Raw genomic sequence first — 15435 nt, forward strand, 5'->3', positions numbered from 1 at the left:
TTCCTGTTTACCTGATTTCAACAGAATGACAAGAATAACAAATATTCAAACCTGAAATAAGTTAAAATTTGCAACCATTCCTAGCACGGAAAGTAGAAACATGATATGTGTTAGACAAAAAACCTAATGGAAGATAGGTTGCAGACCTGACCTCTGCATTTAGATCTGGAAAAGATCAGTGTACTTATCATTTTTATCTCTTTGCCGGTATGATTTCCATGTTGGAAACCTAGTTTGTGTGAAAGCTTTCTCTCACATCATGAATTTCAGCAGTGAGTATATGCCTTGGACACAGAAAGACTGATAATCAATTATTAGAAGGACATTTTAGTCCAAAAGAGAGTAGTGATCATTCCCAGAGCAAGAGCTAACTTTAAAAAGGAGAGACACCTTGAACATTTTCAAGGAAACCAGTACTGCATCCAAGAATTTATGGAGGCTCTCTTAAAAAATAGATGGTTGTTTTGCATATTTCCAGCAATGGGAGGATGGGTAAATTCCTCTGACAATGATTGTGGAGAAGCGACTACATGGAGTAACAAATGTATGATCTAATGTGGACTGTACTAACTGTATCTGGATATGAAAGTAAAAGAACCAGTAGCTGAGAAAATGGGAACCATAATGAAGATGGCTGAGGGGAGAAAGGTGCAAGCATATTGACAAGAATAATACTGGAATGCCATAGTAAATTAAAAAAAAATAATTCCCAGTATCTTGATATTGATGTAGCAACACTGGTTTAACATACCATTGCAGGGAATACAGGATGGATAACCTCAACATCACTTGCAGTACAGTGACAGCCTTATTCTCTGGGGAAGCAATTATTTGTAACTTTTTCTTTTAAGACCAAACATAACTACAAAAACTTAGTAGGATACATTAAAACGTGTGAAAGCCACATTACTGAACATATTCACATAGCAAATGGTGAATGTCTAGTTTCACACATACCATATTGCCTTTTTCTCCACGTATGCCTTTTGCTCCACAGTGAGCCAGGGCCTGTATTTCCTTCTGAGACAACCCAGGTGGAAGTCAGGAACCTCTACAAAGATCCTCTTGGATTTGTGCCACACACCTTTAGAAACTAACTGAACTGCCAACTCCAGAGACCTCATAAAATTATCAACATAAGTTCACAAATTAAGAACTCAGTCTCTGCTGTGAGTGAGGAGAGATGACCAGCTTTGAACGTTGACTTCTAGCCTTCTTTCTTGCCATTATCATCTAAGTGCCTAACCTAAATTAGGATCCCAAATCTAGGAAGTTCAGTAAGACACCTAGTGTTACACACTGTGGTTTTGGGCCTCAGTAATGTAAAAGCACCCGTATGATTAAATGTCAATGAAATGCAGGTTGCTAATTCATTGAAGTTGGAGATTTATGTCACTTAACTTCATTGAAAGCCAGGCATTTTGCCCAATTAGTTGTCTAGATTCCCTCTGTAATAGAAAAAGACAGCACCCAACTAGCAAGGCATGAATAATTCCGATGACTGCAGGCAAGCACAGATGACTGGCTTAGACTACATGTCTAACTATTTGCATGGCTAACAAGGTGACATGAATCCTACCCTTTGTCATTTTAGAGCATTCCAACCTTTATCTAAAAGAATGAGAATTTTTTTATTTGTATATAATTGTTCCAAAACTTGAGGATAGTTGTTTCTAAACTTCTGAGTGCTGGATTAACTATAAAAGCATTACAACTTTTTGTTATGCTGCTTCCTGCATGAAAATTCTCATGAATTTTTTCAGTGTATGTCAGAAGACACACTCTTACTTCTCTCTTAAAAATAACTGCATTTTTTTTAAGAGCCTAAATTTTATTCTTGGGAGATTTCTTTTACATGGATTAAAAATGTAAATCTAACTTGCTCAAAGTTAGATATGAAAACCACTTACAGTGGAAATATTTTTTAACTGTATCAAAATAATAACTGCATAATCAACAACTGATTTCACACAAATTTAAGATCAAACGTACCAATTATGCTTCCCTCCAGCTTACAGACAAACAAAAATGAGTACTATAGTAATCACAGAAAGGAACTTTTATGTTTGTTCTATGGATGTAAGTTTAAATTGTCTGGCATGTGAATATCACTTTAGTTTAATGAAAAATCAAACTCTACAAGCAACTGCATTATCTGTGACCCTCCTAAAATCAACAGGATGCTACAGTGATCAGATTCCTGCAACACTGAAAAAAAGATTTTATTCTACTTAATATAAATGTCTGATTTGAATATTTTATTCAAATTTCTTCTACTTTAGAGAAAAATGTAGAAGAACTCAGCACAATCTCTTTAGAGACCAACTTGCTTTGTCTTGACTGACATTTTCCAAAATTTCACTTATGCGTTCTTGAGTGAAAGAGGAGCAGTATCAAATTAATATTTAGAATATGTGTGCCAGAATTATATTGTACAATGTTCAGAAAACAACAGATAGTCTCCCTTTAGATAGCAGGAGGCCAAAGGTCTCATTATATATCAGGGATTTTCTAACCTAAGTACTGTGTAGTGAAGAAGCAGAAGTAACTGCTTGGTGAGAAAAAAAAAAAAAAGTTGGTGGTAATTGCTGTTTCCTTGACAGCAAAACCAGAAAAAAACAGGCTAGATTTTAATACCAGAGGGACTAACACCTAAAAATGTTTTGGTTTTTTTTTTTTAAACTCTTTCCAAAGACCTCTGTACCCTGTTGCTGTAGTTCTGGATGACTAGGTGATAGTGGATCCCACTACAGAGCTCCCCATGCCCCAATCACCATCACCACCACCAAAAAAAAAGGGTATAATGGAATAAGATTCCATGACAGTTCTGTCACTTTTGATGGCACCCTACTCCCAAATAACCTTCTTCTACTGCAACTGTTCCTTCTTATCAGACAGATTGCCTAATGGTTTTCTTTCATGTTTTTGCTACGAAAGTCCTGTCAAGACCACTAATGTTTCCTGAACTGCTTCTTTTTTGCAAGGCTTCTATACATTTCAAAACCTGACCCTGAACCACTGACATCAACTTGAGCTGTTCGGACATTAACCACTGTCAAAAGCAAGAATTTATCTCAATCAACAAAACCAGCAAAAAAGCTATTGTTATCTCCAGGCTTTGTTTATGAAAGTTTCTGTTTCCAACATAAAACAGTTAAAAGTGAGATTTAAAAAATAAAAAATCAATATGGTAAACATTTGTTATTTTTTAAAGTGTAGAGGTAAAATAATATAATTATAAAGGCAGGACTTTTAAAATATATATATATTATAAGCATATATATATATATATATATATGCAACCTCCTGCATTTGCTGCTTTGACATCGATTGATGGTGAAAAAAATCTTGTATATATTTCATGGTGTGGAGCAGAACTGGAGGGAAAGAAGCATGTACATCTGACAAGTATCTTCACTGGTGAGAGTGAGAACTTCATTAAATTAGAAGAACCACGTCCCTGCTGCATACTCTTGTTTACTGCTGCAAGCATTTCTGTTGCTAGGTAGTAAGGCATGTATTGGGAAAATATTTTTAGTAATGAATGCCATCTGTACTCATGTTGTGAGTATGCACTAGTGAGCACAGACAACACACGTGTGATATGACAGAAACCTGTTTCAATTCCTTTGAAGCAGGAGAACTACACTTATGGGAGATTTTAACAATTTAAAGTGACTGACCTCATAGGCCTAAGCATTAGAACAGACTGTTGGATTCCTTGCCATACTGGGAATTTATGTATGAACCCAGTGATGTTACTTCTTCAGCTTTGATTCTCCAGTAGCAAAATAGGGACAATAATCTTGTCTGATATAAGCCATAAAATAAACCCTCCAAAGTCAGTGAGGGTTTATCTTATGGCTGGGGTTGTTATCATAAGGTAAATCAAGAACATTTTATATTTTAATACTGCTAACGGTATTTTAGTAGGAAGTAGGATTACAGAAGTAAGATTACATGGCCAAGGAAGTTAGGCCACTGCTTATACTCAAATATGTTTGAGAAGATTGCTCTTTCCCGTGTGGAAATACAACTCAGTAAAGTGGTGACACATGGTTTTAGCCGCCAGTGGGTTCATCCTTATGCTATTTGCAAAATGCTTCTGAAGGCCCATTCATATTATGGAACTTTAGGGGTGTAAGAATGAAAGCACTAGTTAGATCAAAGGTCCATCTCATCAGTACCCTGTCTCTGACAAGGACGAGCAGAAGGTGTCTAAGATATAAGAACAGATCAAATACAGAGTAATTTTACTTCCTGCATGCCTTCCTAGCTTTGACAACCTCTGGTGTTGAAAGTTACATCTAAACTATCAGACCTTATAGGATTTTTATTCCATTAATTTGTCTTAAAACCAAACTAATTTGATTTGATGGAGTGCCCTCTCATTTTCTTACAGTGAAAGAAGTAAAATAGTCCTTCTTGATTCAATTTCTCACACCTTTTGTGATTTTATATAACTTTGTCTTAGCCTCCTCCTCAGTCACCTCATTTACAAGCTGAAGATCATCCTCATTATCCTTGTCTGTACCTTTTCTAGGTTTAATATATCTTATTTTTAAAAAGATGGTGTGATCTTATCTGCATGCAGTACTCAAGATGAAGCATCTTGGATGTATATGGCAGAACAGTAATGTTTTCATTACTGTTTAAAAATTTTCTCTAATAATTTAAAAAAATGTGTTTGCCTTCTCTTTTGGTACTAACTGATATAATAGTATAGTGAACATCTACAATGATTCAAAAATCTTTCTGGACCGGTGATAGCTTAATTAAGCCTACATTTATGTATCTAGTAGGCTTTTTCTCTAGGTATATTTACTGACATTACATTTTATCTGACATTTTATTTCTCAGCCACAAAATATGAATACTTCACAACCACCTTTAATTTTGCATGCTTATACTTACTTTGCACCATCAGCAAACTCTGTCATCTCACTGTTCACCCCATTTTCTAGATAACTTACAAATTCTGAGTAGCACAGGTCCCAGACATGATCACCATGGACCTCTACTGGTACTTTTCCTGTATTATGAAAACCAATCCTTTATCCCTACCTTTTGTTTTCTATCTTTTTGTCATTATTCCAAAAATCTTCCTTCTTAAATTGTGTAAGCTTAGAAGGGATCCACTTTGTATGGTACAAGGAAAGCTGGAATATACACTTGAGAAGTAGTGTCATTGAAGCGTCATTGCTGTAAACTACAAACTCTGCTGCAGATGAAGGAAAGATGATTCATACAGCTAGGGTGGCTTGAGGATAGTCTCATGGTTGGCTTAAAATTTTCTTGTAGCCACCCCACAAATAAAACGTATGCATCTAAAAATTGGCCTCCCAAAGTATCTACTACTCTCCAGTGACTAAAGAAGGAAACCTGCATGAACATTTCAAAATGCATATACAACTTTGCAATGCATTAGTGAAGTGGGATTATGAATTCTACCCAGGTGTTTAAAACTCCGTAACATTTTTAATGAACTTCATTGGTTGAAAATTCTATTTTGGGGACATGTACTAAAACAGTAGAGTAAGCCCAAAATGGAGTAATCAACAAGGTAAAAGTGAGTTTCCCTGAATAGAATGAGGCTATGGGAATCCTAAAAGTTTAGAAAATTCTGATAGGAAACAGAAAATCATCAGAAATAAAGCCATGTTAAGGTGGGGACATAAAACTAGACAAGAACACATACAGGCTTTTATACTAATAGTAAAACCCTAAAAAATAACATGATTGAACTGTTGTGACAACTGGATGTTGACACAAAAGGCATCTCACAAACTTGGTAGAGTAGCAAGCAGTAGGATCCTACAGAATCAGAATATGCAGAACCAGGCAACATATTCTGCATACATGTAAATGAGGACTAGAGAGTAACTACAATATGCAAAGTAGCATTAAAGGCCTAAAGACAAGCATATGGGGAGGCCTTTTTATGTTTAGGAAAGGGCAGAAGAAAGAGGTTAACTTTTCACTCATAAGTGCCTCCTAGCTAAATTATATGGTCAGAGAACATCTAAGTGAAGTAGCACCTCATGGTTTAGTACTGAGCAAGATCTAGTTCATAACATAAACATCAAAAAGTATTCTGTAACAGGGATAAAAATGCTCTTACATTCAGAAATTTTTACAAGTAGGTCAAAGCCATCTACTACATTGAATTTCAATTAAAAAATTAATTGCATAAAATCATAAAGCTTTCAAAAAAAAAATTTAAAGGAATGGCCAAATGACAGAAACTGTGAAGGGGGTTATATGGATTAAATTTAATACCCTGATTTAGAAGACTACAGTAAAAAGCTTAAATTCTGGCAATTTTTTAATAAAACAATAATATGGCAGATCATGAAAGATTTTGAGGAATTACTTCCTAAACAAATAAAATCTAATAAGGAAGCTTTTAAGAACATACAGAAAACAGCCAGATCTGTAGAGAGTTTAGAAGAGCAGCAGACTATCAGTCAAGAGTGTTGAGAAAAATAAAACTAAAGCAAGAAAGCAAAATGAATTGTGTTGACCACAGAGGAGGTCAAAAGAGATCCTAAACTGTGCTGAAGACTAATCTCCAACAAAAATGTCAGGAGAAAAGCTTTTGGAAGATAACAGAAAAAGGTCAATTTGTTACTCTCCAAGACCTGATAACACTCACTCAAAACATCCAAAGGATTTCAGATGTAACAATGCTGGCATATGAGTGATGGTGAATAACTTGTCACCTAAATAAACTCAGTAGCTAGAGAAAGGAAAGTCGAGAAAGTGACTAACTTTAAAAAAGGGTTTCAGGACATAGCATGGGAAATTAGAAACCAAACAGTTTGACTTCATATCTAGGCAAACTGATAGAAATGTAATAACTAGAATCAGTAAATATGTGGAAAATATAATGGGAAAAGTTAACACAGCTGCTGTAAAGGGAAATCAGGCTTCATAATCTGTTAAAAGTTCTCTGAAGTGGGTCAAACAACACCTGAATAACTCAACTCATGCGATGTAGCTGAATTTCTAAATAGAAAGTCTAAACTTTATCACAGAAGGTGAAATAAATCAAAGAAATCTTTTCAGTTTCTTTTTAACTTTGGGGCAACAGTTTATGGAGAGGGCACAGAAGACAGGAATAAAAGGGAAGGAAGTTAAGATTGTAGCTGATAGATTTCTTGTGCCTAAAATCAGTATCGTCTGCATGACTGATGCACCGAACATGACAGAAAGGGGCCTCATGGGAAGATAAGCCGCATCAACCTCCTACCTGGAGGTTAACTAGCATGTTAGGGTCAGTCTGGATTGCTGCAGAGGATCAAGTTTACTGCACAGATAGATGGTGTCTATGAGCTACAGTACAACCCCTTTTCACTTGACTTAATACCGCAGACATAGCCAAGAGAATGAGAGAAATGGCAGAACATGGGAGACATACTGTGAATGAATGGAGCTGTAAGGATACAGAGAATGATTCTGTTCTTAATCCAGTTGAATGGTGTCTTGGAAAACCAGATTCTATTCCTATGTGTGACTGTGGTGCTAAGTAAATCACTTAAATTAACCTTTTACAAGCTTAATGTTTGTTGTAGATACTTATGAGGGCTACCATAAAAAAGTCAGGAAAAGATAAATAGTTTTGTCTTTGTAGCCAAGCTTGAATACTGTGTAATAAATAATGCACAGGGGTCACACACTCTACAATAAAGAGACAAAATATCGACTACCGGCTTATTAAAGTGAGCTCTGTCTATTTACTGCACTAAATGAGGCCAGACTTTTGGAAAGAGTATTATGCGATGATGTAATTAAAAACTGAATCATGATGTATATCCTTAACTAAATTTACACTGGCAAATTTAATTCTAAAAGTTTACTATCTTTTAAATACATTATTTTACAATCTTTCTTATAATCTCCTAGCAATTTAATGTATTTTTGCTCTGATTTATTCAAACACATTTACTAAAACATGAATACCAAGTGTTTACATATAATTTTACATTTTAGAGTACACTGCAAATATTACCTAATGAGTCCTTTCCCGATAATCTGAAAGATAAGTAATATTTTTCTTATCAAGTTCAAGAAAAGGAATTAAGTCCTAATTATGAAGGACACATCCCAAAAGGGATTATTAGCTAGGTGTAATTTCTGGCTTAAATATATTCTTCCTTCCTTGAAAAGCATTCAATATTTCATTATGTGAAAATGCCCTGGGCCTCAAGCTTTACAGCCACTAAAGGCAGGGAAATAATGCAAACATGAGGATGGAAATATTTTGAGAATCACAGAATCATCAAGGTTGGAAAATACTTTGAAGATCATCCAGTCCAACCATTAACCTGACACTGACAGTTCCCAGCTACACCAGATCCCTCAGCACTGTGTCGACCCAACTCTTAAGCATCTCCAGGGATGGGGACTCCACCACCTCCCTGGGCAGCCCATTCCAACACCTAACAACTCGTTCTCTAAAGAAATGCTTCCTAATATCAGTTTAAACCTCCCCTGGTGCAACTTGAGGCCATTACCTCTTGTCCTATCTCTTGTTACTTGGTTAAAGAGGCTCATGCCCAGCTCTCTGCAGCTTCCATTCATGTAGCTGTAGAGGGCGATGAGGTCTCCCCTCAGCCTCCTCTTCTCCAGACTAAACACCCCCAGTTCCCTCAGCCGCTCCCCGTACGACCTGTGCTCCAGACCCTGCACCAGCTCCGTTGCCCTTCTCTGGACACGCTCGAGTCATTCAATGTCCTTTTTGTAGTGAGGGGCCCAAAACTGAACACAGGAATCGAGGTGCAGCCTCACCAGTGCCAAGTACAGGGATACATTGAATTAAAAACATTGTCTGCTTTATCTTCTGAGATAAGACGACCCTTATTTCAGTATACTAGCACACAGACACTAACAGCACTGAGCCTGTGATACTATCACATTTACCCCAGAAGAAACCTTTTCTGTCCCAGACAATCAGTTGTCCAATTGTTCCAGTAATTCTGTATGATTCAGCTCCAAGAACCAACGTCTTACTTCCTTTCACCTTAGTCATTTTTAAAACATGCAACGCTTCGTATAACATTATTTGTTTGGATAAAATACCCGAAGGGAATACATTCAATAGTACTGAGTAGCAGTCTTTGAAGAGAGGCTACTGTTTAAAGCAACATTTCAAAAGTTTAAACAGAAGTGAAACAGTGTCAGCACCTTGGACATCTTTACATGTCATAATGTTGTATAATGCATATACCACTAATGCCAGTCAACCAAACTGACATGTCCTACGGCAAAGTGTTGTCCTCTGGTTAAATACCCACTTGGGTCATGAAAACAGACTACGAGTGTCACCATGGTGCCACACTGCAGAGTAGCTAGAAGGTCTGGTGACTTAGGCAGTGGTTTTACTCTCGTCCGCCACCACACTCATGTAGGTATGCTGCTGCCAGTCTCAAATCTATGAAGTTGAGGGACTTCTGTAAAAATTCTATTTCTGTCTTTTACTTGAGTGTGCTCTATTGCTATTATGGAGACTGGATTCTTATCAGGATAATCAGGATAATTCCTATCAGGATATTATCGGTTATTTGGCACAGTTCAATGTAAAGTAACTAAACTGGGTGATTATTTTTCAAGAATTAAAAGAACATAATTCTACAATTGCTGATACACCTGAAAGATGACCAAAACCAGCAAATGATGGGTGAAGAAGGCTATAACCCTAATATTTCACAAGAGGTTCCCACATATTAAGCTCTCAATTGCTATTTCGTGCATGAAATAAGCAAATGTTGATGATTTTGTTCCTCTTTGTGCTGATTAAAGCACAACTATATATTTATGTAAAAGCTACAGATACTTTCCTCTTTGGTGGTTTGTGCACGAGGTCAGAATGGCCAACATGAACTTTCCAGTTACATTTGTTTTATGTGACTGTCATGTAGGTTTTCAAGCATGAGAGAATGGCTTCTTGGTAATATTGGTCCCCAAATCCGGAGAATCAATCAAGCAAGTTCACTTTGTCAAGTGTCTTTAGCACTCACCTAACAACCTAGTTCCCTCTACCGCTTCCTGTCTGTGGACCCTTGCCAGTACTTTCACCTGGAGTGGTGCTATGGTGTGCTCATAAAGTATCATACAGAATCACAGAATGGTTTGGGTAGGAAGAGACCTTTAAAGATCACCTAGTTCAGCCCCCCTGCCATGGGCAGGGATATTTTCCACTAGATTATAAGCAAAAAGATGACCTAGATGTGATTTTAAAATTATTTTAATTATATAACTATTTAAATTGACTCTCATTGAATATTTAAACCAATTTCTAAATCTCTTTCACAATCTCTTTCTTTCTACCTCACATTGTGTGATGGTCAACTATCTAACAAAATACTACTATTCTCTTCAGCATCTACTATTTTGTTCATTTTGGTGAAGATGTTTCCGGTCTTTTACCATAAAACCACAAGTAAGGTAACACTTTATTGAAACGACTTCCAAACACAATAAAAACATGTTCTTACTTGTTTAAGTTTCTTCAGATCTTCATCAAGTTCCAAGTTGTCCAAAATAACAGCAACAAACAAGCTGAGTAGAATCTACAAAACAATCGCAAACTATCTGTTAAAGATCGTCTCATTTTTCTTAAGAAGTACTATGAAATGGCATGGAAAAATGAGGGCCCTACTGATGTAAATGGGAGTCTTGCCTTTGACATGTTTAACTAAAATCACCTGCTACTGTATGTCTGCCAGACATTTTGCAAGTAGTAAACCTCTTTTTTGGCCTATCATACAATTATTATATGATTTAAATGGTTTGAATTCTAGGCTTTATGATCAGTGCATTATGTATATTTAACAATATAACCATTAAAATGTATTTCACATGAAAAGAAAACTAAATTAATCAGAAATAATTTAAAAAAAGAAACACTCAGCAGAATCCTAGAATAGCTCATAAAGCTAAGGTGCTTTTGAATTAAGGTGTGAATTTTTAGTAGAGGCCATCTAACAATCATTTACTTTGTGGACTTGCTTAATGCTCAGAGTGCCTCTGTGCAAAGTAGCTAACTCCACTTTGAAAGAAGAATAAGCTGCCTCACTATTTGCATGCAGAGGAAACTCATGCACTTTCATTTACTATACATTAAATATTGTATAGATATGCCTCTAGGAGCAAGAATCCCAGGTGGAAAAAGTGTATATCAGATTATTATATTTTCCTTGTGTAGAGATACTGACCAGAGGCCAAAGAAGCTGAAAATGTGACTGATATAGCTGAGAATGAGATGGAACTAGGGGAGCAAGGATGTATGTTCAGCATATATTCTCAGACAATTTACATCTCAAGGCAGTAAATTTGTATATACATAGCTTTAAAGCTGTCAGCAGCTGCCAAGGTTTTAGTCTCTGAGGTTGAAGGCAAATATCCTCAAACATACTGAGCTCCAAAAGGCACATACTTATTTGCTAGAGATATCAGAAGGAATCTAAGCTCTTTGAAAAGAGTTACAGGCCTAAAATATTTTTTGTGGTCTTGGACCACTGAGTGACAACCAGAGCTGACATATCCATCCGTCACTGTTGTGAATGAAGTGTAAGTTTACCTGTCATTCAATCACACTGGAAGATTATTTCCTACCTATACAGAAGATAAATTTTAAGTAGCTTGGTAAACGAGACAAGGAATTTGAAACTCAAACTGCATCTGAGCTGGGTGTTTGGACACTGTTGCAGAGCAGGATTTCCTTTCCCTCCATGAACTCTAAAGGTACAGAAGACACAGGAAGGACTCTCACCCACAAATTTCTAAAATGTCAGTGATCAGAAAAATAAATGTTCTTTTAATAGGACACCGGTTTTATCAACATGTAGAATTTCCTGCAGCTGTTTGAAAAGACATATTATATATGCTATATACTCAAACATTACATCTTACAGCTTCTACTGCTTCAACTACTATAAACATCAGAAGTTAAGATGGACCTCAGGATGGCAAAACAAGACCGAATTCTGATAAAATACATAATCCTTGGCACAAACTATTTTGATCCCTGTTGATGAACAGTTTCGCTATCATTTTGTCAGGATGGTGTTCTTCTTCTTCAGATACTTTATACAGTCTGTGATACTCCATTATCTGCAGCTTAGAGCATACTAGTTGAGGAAATATAGTTCCACTCTAAAAAGTAGTACTCATTAAATATATCACCCCTTACAGTATTGCTGATTCAATGCACAGATATGTATCAAGGCATTCAAGACTTTCATTAACTCCCTTTTCACTTTTTTTTTTCAACAAGAACCAAATACGATGTACCACAAAAGTTAAATGCAAACTTGTTATTTGTTTAACTTCCTCTGCCGCCATCTCAAGTAATAACAGTCCTCACTTCCAAAAGAGGTTTTGTTTTTTGAGTTTCATCTTTCCTTTGCCTTCTAATGTGAAACTTATTCATTTCTTTCCAAAGCTCTACAGTCTGCTTTGCCAAATGCCTACAATTATCACCTCAATTCTAATCCTCCCCCCTCTTCTGGCTGGTGAAAGTAATTTTTTCATTTGACTTCACTCTTGTTATTCATGATGGATGTTTATTCTTAGAACTCTTCTTTTTGGCATTAGTAGCAGCCCAACTATTTTCATGCTCCTTTACCAGTTCCACGTTACTTTCCTTCTTTAAGCTCCTTTTCCCTCTAGACAATTCTATCCTACATAGATTTTTTTCTTCAGGGTCTGAGGAAGAACTTAGAACTGAAACTAACATCTTTATAAGGCCAGGTAATTCTGCAAAGTTCTTAGCAGAGTTTCTTCATCCATGTGAAATTTATTTAGGTGAACTAGAAGAAATGTATACACTTATGAAGCAAGCAAGGACCATGTACCTAAATGCAAATTTGCTGTAACAGGACTGAGGATGGTGTACTGAAAAGTAACCTTGCTCCTAGCAAAATAAGTGTTTCAAGTAAACAAATGGAGAAGTCCCAGATGACTCAAAACATAAAATAGAAAGCAGAATACTAGAATTGCTATTACAGTTGAGTTACTTCTCAATTAAGGTGACTTTTTAACACACAGGCCACCTGACACTAATTTACTTCAAAGTAGAATTCAAATCAAAGTATTAATACAAGCTGCCCAGGAAGGTGTCAAAAGCACAGAACACGGTATACAAACCAGGGCAGGCAGTAAAGAAAGCATCAAGCTACATTGCTTTTGACCTCTCTTTAAGATGGGAGAAGAAAGAAACCCAAACATCAGGCTGCCATGCAGGGGGTTGCAGGAAGATTCACAAGCCTCAAAGTCCACCCTGAGTATATTGTATGCAGGTAAAGTTCTTTGCCATTACACAGCCAACCTAACCGAAGGCCCTGGCAAAAGGCATTTCATGACCTTTCCTCAGGACAAAGAACATTTGAGACTCAGAACACTGGCACACAAACATGTGCATATTCTTTTGTCTGAGAGCTGATCACCTCCCAAGACAGGCCTTAGGAAGCTTGAAGACTTACTTGCTGGGGAAGGACATGAAGATTGATGTCAAAGCTGTCAGCAAAACATGTACCAGAGGGCTTGAAGCACAAATATTCTTTGAACGCTAATGCTGACAGGCACTGGACTGTTAATAACAAAGATATTCCAGATATAGAAAACACATGTCTCCTCAATGCTGCTGGGGCAAAAGAGTCTATGAATGTCATCAGATGCTATGATGCAGGTTACAATGAAGTGTGCACCTCAGCAATGACAAGGTACAGCAGCATCTTCAAGGGAGAAAAAAAAATCATGTGTGAAACATAAAACTCAACATAGGTCTTGGTACCAAAGTTTAATAGTACTGTTTGAGCCAGATGCAGCTGCTCATTGGCCTTGAGTTTTGTACACAAGAGGTACAAAAGAAAACTTGGACCATATGATCCTTGAGGTCCCTTTCAACCTGGTATTCTATGATTCTACTTTATGGATTTAATGCTCATCTAAGAGATAAAAATGGATTCCAGTTCAGACAACGTTCTTGTTAAAGAATCAGAAAACCATCAATAAGACTCTTTAACCAGCAACTGCTTTCAGATCCATGACCAAAACTCATTTCCTTTTTGCTTTCTATCCTCACTTCCCAAGGAGTTTTAAAGATTACTTCATCATGAAAAGTTTCTTTTCCAGACCCCAAGGACTACTCTGACCCTTGAGAGCAAATTACATGTTTTATATATCTGCTGAAACATACATTTGTTTGGCTTATATTTTATTTTGGCAGATCTAAGATCATCAAACGCACTTTACTGCCATTTATAAAGTGGCCAAGATTTCAACACATACAAAGTAACCTGCTGCATCCAGAATTACAGCTGGATTATTCATTCTTTAGAAGTGACACAGGACATATTACAAAGTAAAAGTAGATGGCAGCTGATGCAGATTGTACAAATACAGTTAGTACCTTATATAAGTAGACAACTGAGAAAAGAAGGAAAGTTGTATGAAGAAAGTGAAAACAAGAAGAAACACATCAGAAACTGCAGTGAACAGACTACAAAATGAGCAAAAGCAGGAGTAAATTAAGGATGCGTAAAATGGTCATTCCCCTGATTGTGGTATTTTCTCTGTGTTGGTATTCAAAATACAGCAGTAAGCCCTTACTGGTACAGGATATCCAAAAAGCTGGTTTACTTACCATTTTCTCTATAAAAAAATGAAATAATCCCATTTGAAATGCATACAAAATGTTTGTTTAGATACATCCCGATTTTCATACACGTGCAGGAACTGCTGTATTAGTTCTCATCCTTTTATTGCTTGATATACCATATTGTGTATTTTCCATGCATTGATTTTGCATCAGGCAACAGTAAAGTGGTGAATTCTAGTTAAGAGTTTATATCCTGAGGCTTTACACTTCTCACTTTAATTACTGCTGCAAAGAGAATGCAGTGGAAGCTGAGGAGAACATTTCTACAGGACAAATAAAAGCACTTGCTTAACTCTGCAATCATTAGAACTGTGAAGGTACAAGACAGTTAACAATTATACTGTCAGTCTAGCAGTGTGACTTGGATCTTATGAAGAACACCACCTCACACCAGAACAAAGGCCACCACCACCTTATGTCACATGGCTGAAGGGTAAATTTTACCACATCAAAGAACTAATCCTACAGCCCTCTGCTGCAAATAGGCATCACACTTAGTTTTAACTAGCTGAGAGAAATAAGTAATACAAGAAATATAAAAATAATTCAAAATAAAGAAAAGCACAGCACATTTGCAAGCAAAGACTTACCAGTGTAGCAAAAAGATGATATAGTATAAAATAAATAGCAACTACTGGTGCCCACATATGTCCTACAGCATTCAGTGTCTGATCCATGACATCCACCCATCCTTCCTGTGTGAGAATCTGAAACATTGACATGAATGCCTGAAAGAAAAAGAATTACAAACATATTTACAATTCACAAATTGT

General features: G+C 36.5%; 1 protein-coding gene across 3 annotated transcripts in view; it reads right to left on the minus strand.

The window, feature by feature from the left end:
• NALCN (sodium leak channel, non-selective) overlaps positions 1-15435 on the minus strand; it is a 243044-nt gene that overhangs the window by 83601 nt on the left and 144008 nt on the right. For all 3 annotated transcript variants that reach the window (XM_026859826.1, XM_026859811.1, XM_026859819.1), the window contains exons 14-15: positions 15253-15390; positions 10497-10571 (exon numbers count right to left, since the gene is read on the minus strand). In XM_026859826.1, coding sequence (XP_026715627.1) covers positions 10497-10571; positions 15253-15390 — 213 coding nt within the window. The remainder of the gene's footprint in view (positions 1-10496; positions 10572-15252; positions 15391-15435) is intronic.

The sequence above is a fragment of the Athene cunicularia genome (genome assembly GCF_003259725.1).
Source record: "Athene cunicularia isolate RWA chromosome 1 unlocalized genomic scaffold, athCun1 chr1_part1, whole genome shotgun sequence".
Taxonomy (NCBI): Eukaryota; Metazoa; Chordata; class Aves; order Strigiformes; family Strigidae; genus Athene; species Athene cunicularia.